Source organism: Trachurus trachurus, assembly GCF_905171665.1.
Source record: "Trachurus trachurus genome assembly, chromosome: 8".
In the NCBI taxonomy this organism is placed as follows: domain Eukaryota; kingdom Metazoa; phylum Chordata; class Actinopteri; order Carangiformes; family Carangidae; genus Trachurus; species Trachurus trachurus.
In genome coordinates, this window is record NC_139905.1 from 931,380 (window position 1) to 956,193 (window position 24,814).

The 24,814-nt window shown below is 45.5% G+C and overlaps 2 protein-coding genes across 2 annotated transcripts in view; both read left to right on the plus strand.

Moving 5' to 3' along the window:
- LOC310989767 (serine/threonine-protein kinase WNK4-like) overlaps positions 1–8,965 on the plus strand; it is a 34,179-nt gene extending 25,214 nt beyond the window's left edge. The window contains exons 17-27 of the mRNA XM_083976915.1: positions 123–319; positions 420–548; positions 1,139–1,231; positions 1,785–1,926; positions 1,991–2,122; positions 2,195–2,295; positions 4,341–4,374; positions 4,471–4,948; positions 5,147–5,349; positions 5,713–5,807; positions 8,479–8,965. Of these exons, the coding sequence (XP_083833041.1) occupies positions 123–319; positions 420–548; positions 1,139–1,231; positions 1,785–1,926; positions 1,991–2,122; positions 2,195–2,295; positions 4,341–4,374; positions 4,471–4,948; positions 5,147–5,349; positions 5,713–5,807; positions 8,479–8,712 (1,838 nt within the window). The 3' untranslated portion in view covers positions 8,713–8,965. The remainder of the gene's footprint in view (positions 1–122; positions 320–419; positions 549–1,138; positions 1,232–1,784; positions 1,927–1,990; positions 2,123–2,194; positions 2,296–4,340; positions 4,375–4,470; positions 4,949–5,146; positions 5,350–5,712; positions 5,808–8,478) is intronic.
- Positions 8,966–10,717: 1,752 nt separating this feature from the next.
- LOC310989459 (uncharacterized protein) lies at positions 10,718–14,632 on the plus strand. Its single transcript, XM_083976532.1, has 4 exons — positions 10,718–10,764; positions 12,153–12,897; positions 13,052–13,218; positions 14,430–14,632. The coding sequence occupies exons 2-4, from the start codon at positions 12,202–12,204 to the stop codon at positions 14,569–14,571; spliced, it is 1,005 nt and encodes a 334-aa protein (XP_083832658.1). The 5' UTR covers positions 10,718–10,764; positions 12,153–12,201; the 3' UTR covers positions 14,572–14,632.
- The last annotated feature ends 10,182 nt before the right edge of the window (positions 14,633–24,814 follow it).

Genomic DNA, 24,814 nt, shown 5'->3' on the forward strand with positions numbered 1-24,814 from the left:
AACTGGGTGGGAAAACGAATCAGCAGAGCGAGGGGGGCGGGGCCTAACATATTCTAATGACATCATGTTTATGATTGACGGATGGAACTGACTCTGTTTTGTTTACCCCCCCCTATCCCCAGCTCCGCCCCCTCAGCCCCCCCTCTACCCCTACAGTTACCCCCCCACCCTCTCCTCCTCCCCCCTCCCCCCTCCTCCCCCTCAGTATCACCTCCCCTCCCCCCCCTACTCCCCCTCCGCCCCTCCCGCCCCTCACTGGCCCCCCCCCGACCAGCCCTTCTTCTCCCTCAACAACATGTTGTCTCTGGCCATGAGCATGGCCCAGCTCCTCCCCCACACCCAGCCGCTGTCCCCCGCCTTCACCCCCCCCCCACACCCCCCTCTCTCCCCCCATGTCCCCCCCCTCCCTCGGCCATAAGCCCCACCCACCAACACACCCCTCCTTTCCTGCCCCCCCTTTCACAGGCCACCACTTCCCCCCCACAGGCCCCGCCCCCGACAGCCAGCAGGGGGGGGCGCCCGGCTGGGCCGCCGCCGCCACCACACAGGTGAGTTCAATTCAGTTCAATTCAATTCAAAAAACTTTATTGTCTGTCTCAGGGACAGAAAATTGTCATCAGTTTGGGCTCAGTTAAACATAAACATACAGACACCAACATAAAAACTCACATTAAAAAATCTCACATAAAAACCATAAAAACCCTAAAAATCCTGTGGCGCTCACATAAAAGCTGCAACAGCAGATAAATCTTGCCCTAAAAGCAAGTACCTATTTCTTTTCGTTTAAAATACGCACTGCAGTAGGGATAAAATAGTTCTTGTAGGTCTTTTTTTTGGCCAGGGGTACTCTGAACCGGCTGCCTGATGGTAAAAGCTGAAAGGAGCCGTGGAGGGGATGTGAGGGGTCCGTAGTGATCAAGAGCGCTTTCCTCTGTACTGCGCGTCTGTAGAGATCTGGAAGTTGTAACTGAGGTGTACCAGTGATTTTCACAGCTTGTTTTATGATTCTGGAGAGTTTTTTCTTGCTTTTTTCCATTAGGAAATTGTATCAGGATGCAATGTTGAAAGTGAGGGCTGACTCGATGAGTGACCGGTACACTACTGTTAAAATGTCCTGTTTTACATTAAAACCTTTCAGCCTCCTCAAAAGAAACCTGCGCTGCTGGGCCTTTTTGTAAACTCCATCTGCATGTTGGAGAAAGGACAGGTGGTGATCGATATCAGTGCCCAAGTACCTAAAAACATTGACCTGCTCCACCGCCTGCCCCTCTAGCATGAGAGGCTCAAAGAGGGGGTGGGGGTTGTCAGGTGTCTGGCGGCCCCCACAACACAGCTCCTTGGTCTTTGAGATGTTTAGGACCACACTGCAAAAACTCAAAATCTTTCCAAGAATATTTGTCTTATTTCTTGTCAAAATGTCTCATTTCTAGTCAAAACTAATCTCTTTCCACTTAAAATAAGACTCATCACCTAAAAATGTACTTATTTTTAGATCATTTTCACTTGTTTCAAACTAATTTTCACTTGAAATAAGTAGAAAAATCTGCCAGTGAAAGCAAGTTGTTTGTGATTGTAATAAGAAAGAAAAACTAGATCCACTGTCTGATTTTTCTTCTTATTTCAAGTGAAAATATGCTTGAAAGAAGTAAAAAGTGCCTAAAAACAAGCTACTTTTTATGTGATGAGTCTTATTTTAAGTAGAATGACATTTGTTTTGACTAGAAATTAGACATTTTGACTGGAAATGAGACAAATATTCCTGGTAAGATTTTGAGTTTTTGCAGTGCATGGAGCTGTCCCAGAGCCAGGTGGTCATGAAGTCCACATACTGCCTGTATATGAACAGGGAATGGTCATCTGTCAGACAGGCCACCAGGGCCATGTCGTCAGCGTACTTTCAGAAGCGTCAGATTTTTGGCGTTGCAGGTGAGTTCATTGGTGTAGATGGAAAAGAGGATAGGCGAGAGAACACAACCTTGTGTTCACTGACCTGGTCCAGGACTAGACTGGACTAGACTGGTCCAGGTCCTGTTCATTCATTCAATCATTCTCATTCATTCATTCATTCAGCTGCATCACAGTCCGGTCCAGGTGAAAGTGGACTTGGCTCCGCCCCCTCGTGGTGAGTCTGATGACATCACAACATGACATCACAGCTGTTCTAGCAGTCACTGATCTCTAATGTGGTCTACAGGTTCAGAGACCACCAGCCCAGGTCCTGGTCCTGGTCCCAGTCCTGGTCCCAGTCCCGGTCCCGGTGCCCGTCCCGGTGCCCGTCCTCCCAGTCCTCAGAAGGTGAGACAGGATGTAATGTCACTTCCTGTTTTTTTTATTAAAGCCCCTACAAAGGACTCTGTTTTCTGGATGTTGAATGAAGACTAGGGTTAGGGTTAGCAGACCAGCTTAGTGGGAGGACTGGATGGCAGACTGGTTCATGGGAAGGGAGGGCAGACCAGCTTAATGGGAGGACTGGATGGCAGACTGGTTCATAGGAAGAGAGGACAGACCAGCTTAATGGGAGGACTGGATGGCAGACTGGTTCATGGGAAGAGAGGACAGACCAGCTTAATGGGAGGACTGGATGGCAGACTGGTTCATGGGAAGAGAGGGCAGACCAGCTTAATGGGAGGACTGGATGGCAGACTGGTTCATAGGAAGGGAGGGCAGACCGGCTTAATGGGAGGACTGGATGGCAGACTGGTTCATAGGAAGGGAGGGCAGACCAGCTTAATGGGAGGACTGGATGGCAGACTGGTTCATAGGAAGAGAGGGCAGACCGGCTTAATGGGAGGACTGGATGGCAGACTGGTTCATAGGAAGGGAGGGCAGACCAGCTTAATGGGAGGACTGGATGGCAGACTGGTTCATAGGAAGAGAGAGCAGACCAGCTTAATGGGAGGACTGGATGGCAGACTGGTTCATAGGAAGGGAGGGCAGACCAGCTTAATGGGAGGACTGGATGGCAGACTGGTTCATAGGAAGAGAGAGCAGACCAGCTTAATGGGAGGACTGGATGGCAGACTGGTTCATAGGAAGGGAGGGCAGACTAGCTTAATGGGAGGACTGGATGGCAGACTGGTTCATGGGAAGAGAGAGCAGACCAGCTTAATGGGAGGACTGGATGGCAGACTGGTTCATAGGAAGAGAGAGCAGACCAGCTTAATGGGAGGACTGGATGGCAGACTGGTTCATGGGAAGGGAGGGCAGACCAGCTTAATGGGAGGACTGGATGGCAGACTGGTTCATAGGAAGGGAGGGCAGACCATCTTAATGGGAGGACTGGATGGCAGACTGGTTCATAGGAAGGGAGGACAGGCCAGCTTAATGGGAGGACTGGATGGCAGACTGGTTCATGGGAAGAGAGGGCAGACCAGCTTAATGGGAGGACTGGATGGCAGACTGGTTCATAGGAAGGGAGGGCAGACCGGCTTAATGGGAGGACTGGATGGCAGACTGGTTCATAGGAAGAGAGGGCAGACCAGCTTAATGGGAGGACTGGATGGCAGACTGGTTCATAGGAAGAGAGGGCAGACCAGCTTAATGGGAGGACTGGATGGCAGACTGGTTCATAGGAAGAGAGGACAGACCAGCTTAATGGGAGGACTGGATGGCAGACTGGTTCATAGGAAGAGAGGACAGACCAGCTTAATGGGAGGACTGGATGGCAGACTGGTTCATGGGAAGAGAGGACAGACCAGCTTAATGGGAGGACTGGATGGCAGACTGGTTCATAGGAAGGGAGGACAGACCAGCTTAATGGGAGGACTGGATGGCAGACTGGTTCATAGGAAGAGAGAGCAGACCAGCTTAATGGGAGGACTGGATGGCAGACTGGTTCATGGGAAGGGAGGACAGACCAGCTTAATGGGAGGACTGGATGGCAGACTGGTTCATGGGAAGGGAGGACAGACCAGCTTAATGGGAGGACTGGATGGCAGACTGGTTCATAGGAAGAGAGGACAGACCAGCTTAATGGGAGGACTGGATGGCAGACTGGTTCATAGGAAGAGAGGACAGACCAGCTTAATGGGAGGACTGGATGGCAGACTGGTTCATAGGAAGAGAGGACAGACCAGCTTAATGGGAGGACTGGATGGCAGACTGGTTCATGGGAAGAGAGGTCAGACCAGCTTAATGGGAGGACTGGATGGCAGACTGGTTCATGGGAAGGGAGGACAGACCAGCTTAATGGGAGGACTGGATGGCAGACTGGTTCATAGGAAGAGAGAGCAGGCCGGTCTAACAACCGTTCATTAGTTCCTTTCATCCGTGTTTATGATGATGATGATGATGATGATGATGACGACGATGATGATGATGATGTTCTTCCTCCGGTCCAGGTGCCCCCCCCCCAGCCGTCTCCACCTGTGCAGGGTAAGACTCAGTCACCTCGGTCCAGGCCGTTGCCATGGCACCACCTACAGGTCATTCAGCCGCTCTTCTTCTTCTTCTTCTCCTGTCTTCTCTCAGCCAACAGACCTCCAGTCGTCACCGTGGGGCGTTTCCAGGTGACGCCGTCGGGTGTCGTCGCTCCGCCGGAGCCCCGCCCCCTCAGCCAGGCCACGCCCACCGCTCAGCCGGAGCCCCGCCCCCTCAGCCAGGCCACGCCCACCGCCCACTCCCCGCCCCCCTCCAGGCAGAGCCAATCAGGAAGCTCGGGGAGCAGCACGGAGGAACAGAGCGAATCGGAGAGCAGGGTCCCCGTCCCCGTGGTGACGGTCTCCCCGCCCCGTGGTTACCATGACAACCGGGGCGAGGGCGAGGAGGAGGAGCGGGAGGGGAAGAAGAGGAAGAGGAAGAGCAGGCTGAGCATCAGCGAGTGGGAGGAGTCAGCGAGCAGCCCCACATTCAGCCAATCACGGAGTCGCTCTGCGCTGTCCGTCAGCTCCGACGAATCAGAGAGCGACACTGAGGAGACGTGGGAGGAGCTACTAGAGCTGCGTGAAAGGTGAATGGTGGAGAAGTGATCGGCCCAATCAGAGAGAGGGAGAATTCAATATAAAACAATGAAACCAAACCTGGTTCTGTATCTGGTTTTGAATCTGAATGTGGTTCTGGTTCTGGCTCTGGTTCTGCTGGGTGGAGGGATTTCAGAAGAGAAAGTAGTGCTTTGTTACCAACAACCTGAATCCTGTCTCTCCCTCAGACACCTGTCTGAAGTGCAGGACCTACAGGCCAATCAGAAGCGAGAGATCGAGGAGTTGTACATGAGGATGGGTAAAGCTCCGCCCCCTGGCGTCGTCTCCCCGGCCGCCATGTTGAACCATCGCCGCCGCCTCTCAAAGAGCGGGAACTTCCCTCCTGTTCGCAAAAACAGTCTGCAGAGACTGGAGGTAGCGCCTCTCGCAGGTGGGAAGACACACACACACACACACACACACACCAACACACACATCCTTGTAAATCTATCTTTATGAGGACATGTCATTGACATAATGTATTCCCTATAGCCCCTTACCCTAACCTTAACCATCCAAAACAAATGCCTAACCTTAACCATTACTCAACCTAATTTAAACCTAATTATAACCTAACATCTTTACCCTCAAACAGCCCTTGGAAAAAGTGAGGACCGGCCAAAATGTCCTCACTTCCCAAAAATTTGCTCACTCTGTTGGTTAAAAACTCGTTCCACAACGTAGCATGTACAAGAACACACACACACACACACACACACACCAACAGTGAGCTGAGGTTGTGTTTGTGGCTCAGGTATCATGAGGAAGAGCTCGGTCAGCGGCAGCAGCAGCGGCTCTCAGGAGAGACCAGGGAAAGGAGTGACCTTTGCCCCCGAACGCACCTGCATGGTGAGTTCACACACACACACACACCTACACACGCACACACACACCTGTACAACTCAGAGCCCGTCCATACGAATACAGGTTTACTGGATCCGTATATAAGTATTTTATCATTTTGGCGTCTCGTCCAGACACGGGGGGGCAACATCCCACCAGTCTGACATAGGCCTCTAATTGTCTAAATGGCAACACTTAATTCTCTGTCAAACATCCCATCATTCCGACAATTTTTGCCTCCTATGGTCGGAATGGTGGAACGTTCGCATGTCAGAATAGCGGTTTGTCTAAATGGTGGGATGTCGGAGTGGACGTCGGAATGGTGGGATGTTGGAGTGGTGAGATGTCTAAATGGTGAGATGTTGGAGTGGTGGGATGTCTAAATGGTGGGATGTCGGAGTGGTGGGATGTTGGAATGGTGGGATGTCTAAATGGTGGGATGTCTAAGTGGTGGGATGTCTAAATGGTGGGATATTGGAGTGGTGGGATGTAGGAGTGGTGGGATGTCTAAATGGTGGGATGTCGGAGTGGTGGGATGTCTAAATGGTGGGATGTCTGAGTGGTGGGATGTCTGAATGGTGGGATGTTGGAGTGGTGGGATGTCTGAGTGGTGGGACGTCTAAATGGTGGGATGTAGGAGTGGTGGGATGTCTAAATGGTGGGATGTAGGAGTGGTGGGATGTCTAAATGGTGGGATGTCGGAGTGGTGGGATGTCTAAATGGTGGGATGTCTGAGTGGTGGGATGTCTAAATGGTGGGATGTCGGAGTGGTGGGACGTCTAAATGGTGGGATGTCTAAATGGTGGGATGTCGGAGTGGTGGGATGTCGGAATGGTCGGAGTGGTGGGATGTCTAAATGGTGGGATGTCGGAGTGGTGGGATGTAGGAGTGGTGGGATGTCTGAATGGTCGGAGTGGTGGGATGTCTGAGTGGTGGGACGTCTAAATGGTGGGATGTCGGAGTAGTGGGATGTAGGAGTGGTGGGATGTCTAAATGGTGGGATGTTGGAGTGGTGGGATGTTGGAATGGTGGGATGTCGGAATGGTGGGATGTCGGAGTGGTGGGATGTCTAAATGGTGGGATGTTGGAGTGGTGGGATGTAGGAGTGGTGGGATGTCTAAATGGTGGGATGTCGGAGTAGTGGGATGTAGGAGTGGTGGGATGTCTAAATGGTGGGATGTTGGAGTGGTGGGATGTTGGAATGGTGGGATGTCGGAATGGTGGGATGTCGGAGTGGTGGGATGTCTAAATGGTGGGATGTTGGAGTGGTGGGATGTTGGAATGGTGGGATGTCGGAATGGTGGGATGTAGGAGTGGTGGGATGTCTAAATGGTGGGATGTCGGAGTGGTGGGATGTCTAAATGGTGGGATGTCTGAGTGGTGGGATGTCTAAATGGTGGGATGTCGGAGTGGTAGGACGTCTAAATGGTGGGATGTCTAAATGGTGGGATGTCTAAATGGTGGGATGTCTAAATGGTGGGATGTCTAAATGGTGGGATGTCGGAGTGGTAGGACGTCTAAATGGTGGGATGTCTAAATGGTGGGATGTCGGAGTGGTAGGATGTCTAAATGGTGGGATGTCGGAGTGGTGGGATGTCTAAATGGTGGGATGTCTGAGTGGTGGGATGTCTGAATGGTGGGATGTCTGAGTGGTGGGATGTTGGAATGGTGGGATGTTGGAATGGTGGGATGTTGGAATGGTGGGATGTTGGAATGGTGGGATGTTGGAATGGTGGGATGTCGGAGTGGTGGGATGTCTAAATGGTGGGATGTCTGAGTGGTGGGATGTTGGAATGGTGGGATGTTGGAATGGTGGGATGTTGGAATGGTGGGATGTCGGAGTGGTGGGATGTCTAAATGGTGGGATGTTGGAATGGTGGGATGTCTAAATGGTGGGATGTCGGAGTGGTGGGATGTCTAAATGGTTGGATGTCAGAGTGGTGGGATGTCTGAGTGGTGGGACGTCTAAATGGTGGGACGTCTAAATGGTGGGATGTCGGAGTGGTGGGATGTTGGAATGGTGGGATGTCGGAATGGTGGGATGTCTAAATGGTGGGATGTCAGAGTGGTGGGATGTCGGAGTGGTGGGATGTCTAAATGGTGGGATGTCTGAGTGGTGGGATGTCTAAATGGTGGGATGTCGGAGTGGTGGGTGTCTAAATGGTGGGATGTCGGAGTGGTGGGATGTCTAAATGGTGGGATGTCTAAATGGTGGGATGTCGGAATGGTGGGTTGTTGGAATGGTGGGATGTCGGAATGACAGCATGTAACCCGTCCAGACAGAAACAGCATTTTCAGGTGATGAAAACAGTATTTTTTGGAAACAGGTCCCAGAGAAGGAAAATCTGAAAACGCATGACTTTAGACATTAAAGGAGCATAACAAACCAGTGTGGCTGCCGTCTCCATGGCTACCATCTACAAAGCAAAATTTACCATCTACAAAGCAAAATTCAAACTATGTCAGACCACGTTTGATCACGTGTGATCTGTGGCGAAAGACTCATCAAATATCTGAGCTCACCTCACACAACACCATCCAAACTGATCCAAACTGATCCAAACTGATCAGTGATGTTTTATCTTCATGTGTGAACCAGGTTTTAGTGTTTCTGCCACCGGAGAGATCCACCTCTGACCCCTGACCTCTGACCTCTGACCTCTCCCCCCAGTGACAGGGAGGAGACATGAAGACGACCTGTGAGGAAGAGGAGGAGGAAGAAGACACAGTGATTCATGACCTGACTGCAGCTTCTCACTCAGACCTGGTTCTGGTTTTAGTACCTGGTTCTGGAGTCAAACCTGGTTCTGGCTTTAGACCTGGTTCTGGAGTCAGACCTGGTTCTGGCTTTAGACCTGGTTCTGGAGTCAGACCTGGTTCTGGTTGTAGACCTGCTGCTTCAGATCCCTGAGCTCGTTGTTCTCATTTGATGTGTGTGATGATTGACAGCTGTCAATCAAAACTGCTGCAGCTGCTGTTTGTGAGTGTGAAGCTTTTTACCGTAGTCCAGGTCCAGGTCCAGGTCCAGGTCCAGGTCCAGGACCAGGTCCAGGTCCAGGTCCAGGTCCAGGTCCAGGACCAGGTCTTGATGACGTCAGTGAAGAGACAGGAGCGTCCAGCAGAGGGAGCGCTGCGTCCTCAGACTGGTGCAGTGGATGGTGGGATGTGTTGGGTCGGGACGGATCCACCTGACGGAGGACTTGTTGTCCAGGTCCAGGACCAGGACCAGGTCCAGGTCCAGGTGGAGGACCAGGACCAGGTCCAGGTGGAGGACAGACAGAAGGACAAAGTCCCCAAAGACACCAGAGACATCAAAGTCAAACTCAGGATTCATTCATCTCAGTTTGTAAAGTTTTTTTGTTTGAACATTAAACGTCTTGTGTGAAAATTTCCATCTAATAAAAGTTTGACTCTGAGGCTGTAAAGGAAATGTCTTGGGGCCTCATTTGTAAAACTACGTACGCCCCAAATGCCAAATGTTGCATTCACCAAAAAAATATTCAGATTTATAAAACCTTGTGTATGCACACTTGTATGCAGCAAAGTTCCCTTTATAAATCACAGAGTGCCTGCTAGGGGTTGCACAGACGACTTCACTGACACCAGAGCAGAGAGGTGTGTAGGTTTGTAGCCTATAAACAGAGCGCGAGAGGGGAACACACACACACACACACCTACATGCATACACAGAGGCTACACACACACACAACTGAGGGGCGGAAGCGCTTGTCGACCAGCACGGAGAAATTGCCGTCTGGTGTGAACAGGAGGGCCGTGGCTCGCGCGGCGCTTCGGCGGCCGGTGTGAACCGGGCGTAAGGCTTTCTGTTTTCCATGGTCCATGAAAGTTCTCGGTCATCCAGGTCATGGTTCTCTGAGAAAGTTGAATCTAGGTCATGCACGATATAAAAAACCTTCATACCAATAACCCATAACTAACTGCCTCTGATGGCAATAAATGGCTGTAACAGATAAGGTAGAATAATCTTTTATTTGTCTTACGTTGGGTAAATCTACAAGGTTACAGTACAGCAGCAGATAACAGTGATAGAATTATAGAACAACAGCCAATGTTATTGTACCATGATTACTGTCTCAACTGAAGTATCTTGTCCTGTGACTGGTGATGAGGTTGCCAGAGGCCTAGAAGTCAGTATAAGAAGGAGCTGCAACCACTGGTCAGGGGGCACAACCCTGAGCCACTAGACTGCCGTGTGGTTCTGTGTTGTGTCCCAATTTTTTCTACTTTTTGTGCAAACTTTAGATCAACTAGTAACCTTTGTAAACTGTAATGTAAAATCCTAAAATCACTCCATCAAACAAAAGAAAGTAATGTGAGATTTGAGTAACATGGAGAATCCAGCCAAAGAAGGGACAGAGCTGTGTGCGGTCCACACGTCACTTCACAGACAGCCCAGCTGCAGGTTTCACATCATAGTTACCAGTGTGGGTGCTGGTGTTGTGGATGTTGTAGCATCACGTTGCACCATGAAAGACAGAGAGAAAGGGTCAAATCCATCACCGATGATGTCATCGCTTTACTTGAACATTATTCTGGCTTTAGTGTTTTAGAGATCATGTCACATGTGTTTAACTGTTGATTGTCAGTTTTCGTTCTTATTCCTTTTTTTTTTTTTTTTACCATGCTGTGCATCAATGCTATTTATATTCTGTCTGTACAAGATTTTTGAAAATTACAATTTAAAAAAGTCACAGTTCATAAGCAGGGTGTAGGCTAACTGCTCCTTTACAATAAGTCACATGACTTAGAAGAAGTGAGCTACAGGGAACCACCAGTGAAGAGCAAAGTCTGCTGCAGCTTCACCTTCAAGTGTCTTCCTATAGAATCAGCCAATAGAAAACCAGGGCAGAGGGAAACTCCAGCTCTATAAAAGTTGGAGCTGAACGTTGTGTTTCACTTCACTTCTCTGTGTCTCAGTGAGCTGAGCTGTGACCTGCAGCAGGTAAGACCACACCTTCATTTCCAGCTCACACTGTCAGGGTTTAGACTCCAAAGTCTAATCTGACTAACCACCTGTGTGTGTGTGTGTGTGTGTGTGTGTGTGTGTGTGTGCGTGCGTGCGTGCGTGCGTGCGTGCGTGCGTGCGTGTGTGTGTGTATGGGACTTCTTGAGTCAAGTAATGGAGCACACTGACTCATTCCTATCTGACAACAGGCCTATACTCCCTCCAACTCGCTTTGCTCACCTTCTGCATTTCACATAATTGAAGACTGCAGATTTGTTTTCGTTTCAAGTATTTTTATTGTTATTGGTAACACTTTACAATAAGGGTCCCTTAATTAACATTAGTTAGTTCATTATTAAGCATTAATAAACAGTTTACAGATATATTAACAATCATTATTATGTATTACTTAGGATTAGGAAACAATTAGTAAGCACTTAATTAATGTTTACTACTCAAAGTTAGTTAATAAATTATTACGCAATAATAAAAGTTGAATAATGTGATTAGTTATCATTATGTATGCATTACTCAGCATTAATTAACACATTAGTTTATATATTAATGCTTAATAATGCACTAACTAACGTTAATTAAGGGACCCTTATTGTAAAGTGTAAAGTGTATTATTATCATTATTATTACTATTGCTATTACTATTATTATTGTCAGTAACGGGAACAGCATTATAACGGGGGAAAGAGTTGCCCAGTTAGTCAGTTCCCATCACTGCAGAGGATGAAAGTTGTAATGTTCCCACACCTTTGACATTGTCTTTCCTTCTTTCCTGTTGTGTCTGGACTTCAGTAAGCAGCATTTGTAAGGAAATATATAAGAAGAAAAATATGAATATGAAACATACAAATATACATTTATATTTTCATATTTAAAAAACGTCTTCTTGTTCTCTGTGTCATGGCCCTGAGATTACCACCACTTTGCAATGACAGTTGTTTAGGTGAATCCGTTGTTGAGTTGACGCGTGCCGTCTTTTTCCTCCTCTTGGAATCTGCACCAAACATGTTCTGCAGTTTGCAATCCTGTTGTCGTCCACTGCCACTGAGAAAAACAACCAGGCAAGTGAAGTCATGCAGCTCTGCTCACATGGGCAAAGTACTCAGGTGAAGCAACTGGCATTTTGAGCACGACAACTGAGATTTGTTTTCCATGAATACCAGATCTATTTATCAAATTAAATTCCATTATGGGAGCAATACAAAATGCTGTAATTTTCCACAAAAAAAAAAGTGAAATGTGAAACGTCTTCAAGGATCTACAGCCAAGTCCAGCTGATGTAGATTCAACTTTCTCTGAGTATGTCATGTTCTTCCTCCTCCGAGGACAGTTGTCACGGAGTCTAATCCATCCCAACTTTGTTGTTTCAGTTCTGGTTGATTTCAGAGACGGTTCACTGAGGACACACAGACCTCCATCATGGCTACTGCTGACCAGCTGCTGGGTCTGATTGACTCCTGGATGGAGGAGAACGAGCGCTGTGAAAGGCAGCTGAGGAAACTGGCTGATGAACTGGAGTCACTCAAGAAGATATCTAACGCCGGCCAATGTGTGGGCAACAGCGTGGCTGTGGTGGGAGTTGCATGTACGATCGTAGGAGGTGTGTTGACCACTGTGGCGACCGCTGGAGCAGCTGCTCCGTTCTTAGGCGCGTTAGGAGCAGCGTATACAGTTACAGGTGGCGCCATCTCTCTGTCAACTGAGGTCATTGAGATCATCTTGTCCAGCGGCCCCATGAAAGAGGCAAAGGAAGCAGCAGAGAAGAGCGCTGGAATTGAAAAGAAAATCCAGCAGCACTATGAGAAACTGAAGCTGGAGCAGAGGAGGAAGAATCCCTCTGCAGACCTGGACCACCTGGACCAAAACGTCGTGTTAGAAATTGTGAGAGCCATCGCAAGACGAAGAGGATATGGCCACCACTTGGACTTGACGTGTTCTGCCATCAAATATATCTATAATGACAAAAACCTCAAAATGATCTATAAAGCAACTCTTGGCATTTTAGCAGTTTTTGCTCTTAAACTCCATGGGGCCAGATTAATGAATCTGTATCAAAAAGGGGCAGAGAAACTCGGAAAAGTCATGTCTTCAACTGCTGGAAAAAGTGCTGCCAAGGTGAGATTCACTAATGATACTAAAGATAACAACAGTCAGTCATATTCTTATTGAACAACATATTCCAACTTTGTTATTTATGACTGTAAGTACTGTGAGTCAGGAGGACTGATAACAAATCTATTGTTATCTATCTGTTCTTATTGGTGATCAGATTGCGGCAGCTGTTGGAATGGTGCTGACGCTTCGTGAGGCGATTGACAACTGGACAGATGTGATCAAGAATAATAACAAGACTGAAGCCAGCAGATCAATACGAGCCAAAGCCGATGAGATCCGAGAGGTGAACAGGGGTCTGAAGAAGCAGTTTGATGACATCGGGTATGTTTGTAAGGGGATGTTATGGGTTTATTCTGTCTCAGTGAGTCTCTTACGTAGGTCTGACAGCAGCAGCTTCAGTATGCATTCATGAACACAGTGCTAAACACTGTGCTGTTGAACTCTCAGGTTATACTGCAGCTTAATATGAATAAATCAGCAGAACATTTTCTGCTCATTGAACTTATTTAAAAAGTCTAAATGTTTTTAGCCCAAAATACTCCAACTACCACTTATTAACAAGCTACATACCAGACAACCATAAACACCACAGAGAAACATACAAGGAACCAACTCTGACCTCCCACCGAGCTGCAGTCCTTGTTTAATAACAAGGCAAGCTATGGCAAGTGGCATGCTAGCACAATAAACTGACCGCAGGCTTCTCCGGAAACTTTCAGGAGGAGCCATTATTATTCTAAAGTAATGTAAAGGTTTGTTTTCTTTGACAGGAACTTGGTGTTAAATGTTGGCATTAACAGTGCAATAACAGTGCATTGACATCTAATAGTGCATTGACAGTCTATTAACAGTCTATAAAAATGTGCAATATGTGTTATGTTATGTTATGTTATGTTATGTTATGTTATGTTATGTTATGTTATGTTATGTTATGTTATGTTATGTTATGTTATGGGATATGTGCAATGCTGTTATGTCTTGTGTTTGCTGGGTTGATATGGCTGATGGTGTATAGTTTTTTGTCATTGTGGCCATCAAGGCCTTTATGGCGCAGCTACAGTGTCCAAGACAAAAATCCCTGAATGGGACAATAAAGTTTATCGTATCGTATCGTAAACAATGCATTAACAGTGCATTGACAGTCTATTAACAGTTAGTTAACGCAGTAGTAGTTGATGCTGAACAGTGTTGCACACACACATGCATTACATCACTCTGCGTTGCTGCTGTTTTCAGCAGCTGGAGGGCCACCATCAGTATTTTAGCAGTTAATGTTAGCAATACCCAGCATGCACCTGCTGGTCATGTGACACTGGCTTGGTTCCTCCAATCAGCAGCAGCTGCTGATTTATGGTCATCACATGACTTTTGTTTTGTAGAGGTTGATGACAGAAATACTTGAGTTAAGAAGTTAAAATAAAAAATAACTCAAAATCTATGTTTAGAGTAAAGAATGTAACTTGTTACCTGTGTGTTTATTATGTCCTGCTAACTGTTCCCTCCTAACTGTTCCCTCTCTGTGGATCTCACAGGAAGATGTTACATCAATTGCCAAGATGGCGCCACGGATGGCTCCCTCAGGGTTTTGGCGCGCTCTTTTCTGTCTTGTTTGGTGTTTTAATTCTGTATTTTGCCATCATTCTGGTGGCTCCTACTCCAGGGAAGAGCTTATGAACATCAGAGCTACTACCCCCGGGGACTTAGATTTCCATCTTTTTTGGCGTCTACTGCTGTTGGGATCATCCCTATGTTCCCCGGGTCCTATTTTCCCCACTTTGTATGGGACCGGGGAACCCTTTTTCTAAAGATTTAAATTTAATTTTATGTTTTTTTCATGCATGGGAAGTAGGACTTCCTTGGAAGAAGAAAGAAGCTGATGCTGCCCATGCCCGGACCCTAAAAAAGCAATAACAGGCTGTTTAGACATATATTGCAATGCTCTACAAATTCTCATGACAAAAGTTATTGGAATGATCTTTTTGATTGAATTAACTGGAAAACAGTGTGGACTTACCATCAAAAACACTTGATCCACAATAAAGTGAAAGATGTTTATCAACCCTTACATACTGTTCATTTCATGCCTTCATAGTACGAAAACAGTTCCCTTTGATGTTTGAACTACAGATCTAATTACAATGTATAAATGTGATGTTAATAAATGGGTGATTGATCCTTTTTGATGTAGCTGTGAGAGAGCAGGGAGAGGGGATTGAGGTTTTACACCACTCATTTAGCTATCACGACATGGTTGGTACCAACAGATGCCTCCTGTCTCCTGGTTTCATATGATGTCTGTATGTATGTTCACTTTAGCTTTAAAACTGGGCCGTTTGTGACGCGATAAATATTTCACATTCATTCAAAAATGATTGTGGTCATTTTAACAACAACAGTTACTATTAAATATCCAAAGCACTGAAAATTAACTCACTCATGACCAAAGTTCCACTCGTTTGTACCTCCACAATGTCCCCGCAGTCTAACATCACCAACAAAAGAGAATGGACGTAGCACCCGTGACGTCACCCATTGGTTTTGGGGAGTCGTTTGAAACCATTGGTTGACAGAGAATTCTGCTGCTTTCTTCCATCTCGCCACCATGTTCAATTTAGTGAAAGAACACATTGATAAGGGTAAGAAAAAGAGGAAGATCGACATCATCTTTGTGGCTCACGGGGCGATTAAAGATGAGAAGCACCCAGCGGCCTGTCTGCTGCCTCTGTCCACCATCACAGACATGCTCCTCTACTCTCCATGGAACTGTGCCATCGATGCTGAGGCAGCTTATGGTATAGCTACAGGACGCATTCAACCTCAGCACCGAGATTTTCTGTGTGTGTGTGAGGACAAATGTGGTGAAGAACATCGTCCCAGCGAACTGCCTAATGACTTTAACTCGATGAAGAATGCTGGAGATCAGTCCATTCCCAAGATCATGGTTCAGCCAAAGGATGGTGCCTGGGATGATTACCTAGATCTCACTGAAAAATATGGTCAACCAGACAGAAGACGCATCGTCATCCCGTTCCTCAACCCCATCCCCATCCTTTGTGATCCAATAACAGTCCCGTTCTACGTCATCACAGCGGCCTTGTCTCTCGCCCTCTACTTCTCTGGGTATGAAGCCACCGTCCATCTCGCTGCCTGTCTGTGTGATGGATCTGAAGTTAAGTTTGAAAAGGAGTTTCTGGAAGATCAGTATTCCTACACCATCGACAACTCAGCAATGACGTGCTCAGAAGACACGTTTCCTGCCCGAGACACTGAGCTGCAGATGCTGTACACGGCCTTACAAGCTGTGTTTAATACTAGACGTGTGTGATGAACAAGGCTGGGATAGAGCACACACATCCTAAGTGTCACAGGTGCAGGACTAACAAACAAGTAGACTTTTTTGAAAAAGGGTGAAGGCTAAAAGATCAACGTTTCCATCACTTTGTCCTGACGAAGATCTACGTGATGGAAACGTTTATCTTTTAGCCTACAATAAACATCTGGGGAGCTACAACAGTGTGCGGACTTCACTCTTTTTCAAAAAGTGTAACCCCCCCGCTCCCCACTTCACTGAGAGCTGGACACTGCACAATTGCCCATTCAGTGCGTTTTCCCATGCACCAGAGATAGACCAGCTGGACGAGGACCTGACTGACAGAGATGAAAGACGGTGAAATGCTGTTGAAAAAAATGTTTGTTAGTTTTTTTTTCGGTGAGAGATTATATGACAGACCCAAATGAGACTACGGTGGGCCGCCTTACACAGAGCTGTCCAGCCTTTTAGTTTTGAGCCAGATGAAGAGCGGGGCAGGAGCTTGTAAACACTTTGCCCCGCCCTGGGGTTATGGCGCCGTCAACCCCAGTCTCCCTGAAACTACCAGTTTGCGTCTGCCGTTGGTTCACAGCAATTTGAAGGCAGAAATACTCAGAAATGCATTGTTTCACTTACTTTTCTGCTGATACAGTATGTCCTCTAACATCAGAAAAAACGCCACAGGAACATGTGAACAACATGAAAAAGACAAATTTTCACCGGAGGGGGTCTTTACCACCCACTAACCAACCAAATGCATGTTGAAATTCACTTGGACAGGTATCAATGTAAACACTCTCTCCACAGCTCTGTCTTCCTGGCAGTAGATCCACTATTCCTACATTCTAACTTTAAAAATTTACCAGACACATTTTAAACTCTTGATCAAAAAAGTTATTTGAAAGCCCTGGAGACGACCAATCACCAAAGGATTGGCCTTTACTCTTTGGTAATTGGTTTTTGTTGTTCTCCTTCCTGCCAGAGGGTGACACTATCCTTTACCCAGTTTTTAATTGGAGCAGAGTTTCCTCCTCCGACCAGACCGAGCCGTGCCATTCTGTGCCGTGCCACCTCGTTATGAGAGAGCTTTGTGTGAACTAGTTCAGACTGAGCTGAGTGATCCACTACAGAAACCAGCTCCTCTTCTTCTACTGGTGACACCATGTTGTTTGGATCAGAGGAAACCAGAGATAACGGTCTGATCCACCTTCTATCAATAATCACTGATGATGTCATCACTTCACTTAAACATCATTCTGTATTTAGTGTTTTAGAGATCATGTCACAGCTGTTGAGCTGTTGATTGTCTCAGTGTCTTTACTGTTATTAACCATTAAAATGAACTCAATATATATCACTTATGTGTGTATAATACAGTATAACCTGATGTATAATATACTAGGATGATGAGTAGCTGGCTGGGCTGCAGCCGTTACTTCAACTTATTTTATGTCATTTTTGTTGTAGACATTGTTTGTTGATGTTTTTCTTCTTCTACTTCCATTTCTTCTTTGCTTGGATGTATATTATCTAATTTGTGAATTAATTTCTTGTAACAAGGGGTAGACAATATACGTTTGCTTCTTTCTGCCCCCTTTCATTCAAGAGTTACAGTATTGTCATTTTTTATGAGTTTTATTTTTGTTTTTATGCTCAATAACTGAATGAAATAAATAAATAAACTAAACTAAACTAAACTAAAACTGTCTTGATCTGCTGAATAGGCTGCATCTCCCTCTCTTCTGTTTGTCCGCTCAATCAAATGATTGGAGGGCTCCACCTGTCTCCAGTGAAACCTCTCTTCTTACCGTCATGTAAACTGGGACAATCTGTGCTCCTTAAGGTGGGGAGGGGGGTTTGGGGTTGGTTCTGTTCAGGATCATGGTTTGTTTCTGGATGACAGTATGTTCATGTCCTAGCATTTCTGGAGTTTTCACATTGTCACTACACAGTCAGTATCTAAATTAGTCTTTTTTTACTATGCTGTACATCAAACTATTTCTATTTATACACAACATTTTGAAAAAATAACAAGAAGTTGCAGTTTATATGACTCTGGATAAACAGGATGCAACTGAAATGAGGAGGAGCCCTGATATGAAGCTGCTATTTTACAATAAGTCACGTGACTTACAGAAAATGTCTCACAGGAAGTTACAATAATTACAGGAAGTGAGCGACAGGAACCCACCAGTGAAGGTCAAAGTCTGCTGCAGCCTGGGTTAACCATATCAGAAATGGGGCACTGGACCTGTACAGCTTCACACTTAGAGGCCTTTGCCAGCGTGCTCTCAGAAAACCGTAGTTAGTATAATGTTGTGTACAAGTTCACATAGTCGATAAAGGAGGCCAGTTGTAAGGCCCATTTATTAAAGGAAAAGAATGTAAGTAATAATAGTTGTACATCAGCATAAATTGTTGGTGCTGACTTTATATTGCATGCCACAGTGTAACCTGGTTTACTGTTCTTCCATTCACAGTAAATCCCTGCTACTTAAAGGGATAGTTCACCCAAGATTGAAATTTCACTCATCATTATCTCCTCCCCCTCATGTGGACTAAGGGCTGGGAGAAGTTTCTGAGTCCTCCGTGGCTTCTCTGAGTTACAGGGGGTCTTGGCGTAGCAGTGCATGTCCATATGACGGTTGCAAATGGATACCAACTGTCTTCGTAACAAAAAGACACACCAAAAAACATCCAAATACCTCCATGCTGCTCGTATGTAATGTCCGTCTTGTATTGAAGCCCCGACATGAGAAATTGTCCCGAAAAAAATTGGTTGGTTCAATCAAACTGAATCAGGGAAGTTGAGCGGGTGTAGCTAATAAGTGTAGTGTAGTTTCAGCATCACAACCTCACAGAGTGACCTGATCACTTCACTGTCTCAGCTCCAACTTTAGGGTTAACAGGTGTTTCCCCCTCTCTACTTTCACTTTCACCTTGAATTGTTTAAGCTTGAATCAGCCAGTAGAAAACCAGGGCAGAGGGAAACTCCAGCTCTATAAAAGCTGGAGCAGAACGTTGTGTTTCAAACACTTCTCTTTGTCTCCGTGAGCTGAGCTGTGACCTGCAGCAGGTAAGACCACACCTTCATTTCCAGCTCACACTGTCAGGGTTTAGACTCCAAACTCTAATCTGACTAACCACCTGATATTTTAAGTCTAGCAGGACTCTGTGTGTGTGTGTGTGTGTGTGTGTGTGTGTGTGTGTGTGTGTGTGTGTGTGTGTGTGTGTGTGTGTGTGTGTGTGTGTGTGTGTGTGTGTGTGTGTGTGTGTGTGTGTGTGTGTGTGTGTGTGTGTGTGTAACGGAGGTCCGCGGGTGGTTAGCCGTACCCGAGTTAAACTCACTCACCGTTAAAAGACGTGGTAACCAATGTGCAGAGTGCCCGTTGAGCTTTTGGCAAAATGGTTAGCATCGTCGCCCGCGGTGTTGGAGACCCGGGTTCGAATCCCGTTCAGGGCAGGGCACAGAACAATTGATATATAGTTTATTTTTTGGGGCTTTATTTTATATAATGTAGGTAAATATAATTTAAAAGCGAGTATACCAGGAGGAACCTATATATTTTCTAGTTTCCCATATGACCATACTTTATTTCTTGGGGCTTAATAATGTAAATATGATTTATGTGTTCAATCAACTTCCGTCCTCACAGTGGAGGTCTGCAAGGAAGCGCCCTGACAGTGGAGGTCTGCAGCCAGACCCTCTTGAAAGTTGCTGACATCATCATATATCAACTGATGTTTGCATCATTGAGGACGGACTGTTCTGGTCTGAATGTTCAGTCTGACAGAGGATGAAACTTGTAATGTTCCCACATTATCTTTTCTTCTTTTCTGTTGTTTCTGGTCGTTGGTCCATCTCTCTTTTACACTCCACTGACTTCTCTAAACGTTGTGTGTCAGTTACAAAGGTCCATGTGAAGCACAGAGAGACCAGGGTTTGTGTTCAGCAGGAACAGACAGGATAGCTGAGCCTGGAGCCTCCTTAGTCACATGACTTACGGCAAGTGAGGGGTTAAGGCTCTCAACTGTACATGGTCATGGTGGTTAATTTGTCCATGAGGAGGTCCAGGAACATTCGTCCTGCCCCCTTAAATCAAACTTTTAGGAGTTGAGAAAGGAAATAATAGATTACCCACACACAGAATATACCGTAAATTCTGGACTATTGAGCGCACCTGAATAAAAGCCGCAGGTTTTCATGTTGTAACATGAGATATTTACACAGAAAGACAGTACACGGAAGATTTGTGGAACTGTGCAAGTCCGCTCGCTTTTCCTCTGCTCTGGTTACGCTCTCAGCCATGTGCATTTGTTTACAACGAAGCCGGTGAAAAATCGATAAATGGAGCGGTGGATGACGTTACATACGATGTTACGGCGTGTGCAGTCATGAACAAAAGATTAGGGTTTATTGAGGGTTGATGTGTGTGTGTCAGTGTGATCTATATGTGTCTAATTACATACTGTTTTTTGCCTTTTATGTCATGTGATGCTGGGACAAACGGATTTCCCTCCTCCGAGTTTAATAACGTTTAATTCAATTCAATTCAATTCAATTCAATTCAAAATCCTCTGGAAAAGGCACAAATGAGATGACAGGTTTCATCTCTTCTTCGCTCTTTTTGTGTGCAGGCTCACACAGCACCGCATAGCACTCACCCCACACACACACACACACACACACACACACACACACACACTGGAAGCTGCCTCCATCAGCTGTTGTTAATGTTTCCATGTTTCCCACATTCTGTGACATAAACTGTAAACTGTTTTCTTGTCTGTAACAACATCTCTGTCCCGTCTGTCCGTCCTGGGTGAGGGATCCCTCCTCTGTTGCTCACCCTGAGCTCTCTCCTGGTTTTCCCTGTTTAAAGGGTTTTCTATGGAGTTTTTCCTCAGTGGATGTGAGGGTCTAAGGACAGAGGATGTTGTTATTATGGGATGTAAAGCCCTTTGAGACAAAATGTTTGTAACAACGGGCTATACAAATAATATTGCCTTGCCTTGCTTCTCCCCCTCTCTTTTTTGTTCTCAGATTAAAATGCATCCAAAGATAGGCAAATGGTCAATCACTAGCCATGTTTCCATCCAAAGTGAGAGAGAGAGAGTCGCCACAGACTTTATTACTGATAAACGCTGGATGCGCTGGTTGATAAGTTTGGTTTTTACTGAGGAGGAACTATGAAGAAGTGCAGTAACATCATTATGAAGGTGTGGTGGGGCTTTTATTTTGCCGTGGCGGTGCCACAATTAATTATGCATGTAGCGGAAACCCTGATGTTGTCTTGTGAGTGAACTGCAACACAGGAGCAGACGGGGTGAAAGTGGCTACGTCACCACTTAATTCAAATCATCAACCAAAACCGGCCATAGCAGCGTATTTCAGTTTGTGCGAATCAGGGGATTTTAATTCGAATTACGGCGTTTCCATCATCATTTTCTGATGCGATACATCTAGATGATCTAAACAGCTGATGGAAACGCGACTAGTGAGTAACTTCACAGATACAATGAGATAGACCTATTACATTTAATTTAATTCAGTTTATTTGATCGGGACAATGCAGTTAACATAGTGACACTTCCACTCATTACAAACAAGTCAATGTGACTGATGTTCTGCATACAGAGATTATAGCTAATGCAGTTTATTTACAGATTTTGATTGACAGATGATCGAGGTCCAGGATCCAATCAAATAGGTTCCGGTCCCGACCCGAAATTAAGCACTGGATGAAAGGCAGCCAGATCCAGATGTAGATTCAACTTTCTCTGAGTATGTCATGTTCTTCCTCCTCCGAGGACAGTTGTCACGGAGTCTAATCCATCCCAACTTTGTTGTTTCAGTTCTGGTTGATCTCAGAGACGGTTCACTGAGGACACACAGACCTCCATCATGCTTACTGCTGACCAGCTGCTGGGTCTGATTGACTCCTGGATGGAGGAGAACGAGCGCTGTGAAAGGCAGCTGAGGAAACTGGCTGATGAACTGGAGTCAAGACGCGTGATAAGGACGACATATCAAACTGGTCATTCTACAGGCAGCACTATGGCTGTGGTGGGAGGTGTATGTTTGATCGCAGGAGGTCTGGTAGGTATGATGAGCGGTGTAGGAGGTGCTGTAGGCGTAAAAGCAACGTCGACAGGTGTAGCTAAACTGGCGACCGCTGGAGGAGCTGCTTCGCTGTTACACGGGTTAGGAAGTCAAAGTCAACGTGTGGCTACATACACCTCTTTGTCAAGTGACATTGCTAAGTCTGTCTTGTCCACCTGGTTCATGGAGGAGGGTAGGCAAGCAGCAGGGAGGAACGCTGAACTTGAAAAGGAAATCCGGAAAGTCCTCAGTGGTCTGTATATGGAGCTGCGCTGGACGATTGGAGATCGCGACCTAGACCAACACGTCATCTTCGAAATTGTGAAAGCCTTCGCAAGACGATTTGGATATGGCACTCACATGACAATCACATGTTTTTCTGTCAGACATTTGTATAATAACAAAAAGCTCAGAAACATCTGTGGAGCAATACTTATCATTTTATCAGCTTTAGGTGTTGCATTCAGACAGGAAATAATGGATCTGTATCAAAGAGGAACAGAGCAACTCATCAGATTCAGGAATTCATCTGTGTATGCAGGTTTTATTATGGTGAGAAAAACTAATGATACTCAAGATAACAACAGTCCATCATCCACACTCATTCTTATATAACTACATATCCCAACTTTGTTTTTTATGACTTCAACTACAGAGTGTCTGTTTTTATGATGGATCATTCAGACCAATGCACACGACTCATGACTGATAACAAATCTATTGATCTGTTCTTATTGATGATCAGATTGGGGAAGCTGTTGGAACGGTGCTCTCGCTTCGTGAGGCGTATGACAACTGGACAGATTTGATCCAGAATAATGACGTGACTGGAGCCTGCAGATCAATACGAGCCAAAGCCGATGAGATCGCAGAGGTGAACAGGGGTCTGAAGAAGCAGTTTGACGATATCCGGTATGTTTGTGAGGAGTTATGATTCTGTCTTAGTGAGTCTCTTGCTCTTGGTCTGACAGCATGAACACAGTCCTAATCATTGTGCTGTTGAACTCTCAGGTTGTGCTGCAATTTAATATAAACCAGCAGAACATTTCTGGTCATTAGACTTACCTGAAAACTCATGTGTTTAACCCAAAAAACTCCAACAACCACTTAGCAACAAGCTACATACCAGACAGATAGGCAAGCTATTGTTAGCAACACGCAGCATGAACCTGCTGGTCATGACACTGGCTTGGTTCATCCAATCAGCAGCAGCTGCTCATTTAACTTCATCACACGACTTTTGTTTTGAAGAGTTTGATCATAGAAATACTTAGAAGTTAAGAAGTTAAAATAAAAAATTACTAGAGTAAAGAATGTAACTTGTTACCTGTGGTGTTGTGGTTTATTCTGTCCTGCTAACTGTTCCTTCTCTGTGGATCTCACAGCAGGGAGCTGATGGAAGAGGAATGAGAAGAGGAACACCATCTTCTTCAGTAGAACCTCCTCCACCTCCATCACAACCAGATCACTAATACATAAGGGATAATGTATAGTTTGGAGGTTGTTATGGAGAAATAAACCCCGACTGGAATTATGGAACCCTGATGCGAACCCGGTTTACGAGTAAAATAATTAATCTGAAACATAATGTTGATCAAAATGTGACGTTCATCGATTTATACTTGTGTAGCGGGTCCCAGCTAGGCCTCTGCTGGCAGATAGATAATCTTGACTGGAGTGCTGGAAACACAGGACAGCAATAAGGGACAGCTACTGTTCATTCTCCAAGTCCTTTGGATTATATTTTATTCTGACATTCATGTTAAACTTTTAACTGCAATCATGAATCATTTCCTCCGGGTTCAGTCCTGGGTCCATTGCTGTTTCTTTTATATATTAACGACATATGTTTGGTTTCTAAATCCCTGAAATGTATTTTATTTGCTGATGACACAACTGTGTTCTGTAGTGGGGATCATTTGGGGCAGCTTCTGGATATGGTAGAGAAGGAGCTACAGAAATTCAAAGAATGGTTTGACTTAAATAAATTATCACTCCATCTCGGTAAAACTAAGTGTATCATATTTGGAAAAAAAGCCCTGGAATTCAAGCAGAAACTTAACAATAAATGATGCAGAAATTGTACCTGAAACCAAATTTCTTGGAGCTACGTATCATTGATGATAAATTAAATTGGAAATCACACATAAATTATGTCAAATCCAAAATGTCAAAATCTATTGCAATTCTTTATAAAGCCCAAGCTTTCCTCTCTCAACAACCACTAGTCACATTATATTATTCATTAATTGCCCCTTACATGACATATTGCATTGAGGTCTGGGGAAACACATACAGAACAAATACAAATTCTATTTTTTTATTGCAAAAAAAAAAGGCTATAAGAATCCTCAGTAATAAACCTTTCCGTGAGCCAACCAACCCACTATTTAGTCGCTGCCTTGAACATTTTGAAATTCAGGGACTTAGTTGATTACATTACAATATAAACCATGTACAAAGCAAAAAATAAACTTCTTCCTCAAGATATCCAGAATCTGTTT

What these genes read in the sequence shown, in the direction of transcription:
- LOC310989459 (XM_083976532.1), top strand. Translation starts at nt 12,202, where the DNA reads ATGGCTACTGCTGACCAGCTGCTGGGTCTGATTGACTCCTGGATGGAG. An exon ending in CTGGAAAAAGTGCTGCCAAG is followed by an intron (nt 12,898 to 13,051) that starts GTGAGATTCACT and finishes ATTGGTGATCAG; the next exon opens with ATTGCGGCAGCTGTTGGAAT. An exon ending in AAGCAGTTTGATGACATCGG is followed by an intron (nt 13,219 to 14,429) that starts GTATGTTTGTAA and finishes TGGATCTCACAG; the next exon opens with GAAGATGTTACATCAATTGC.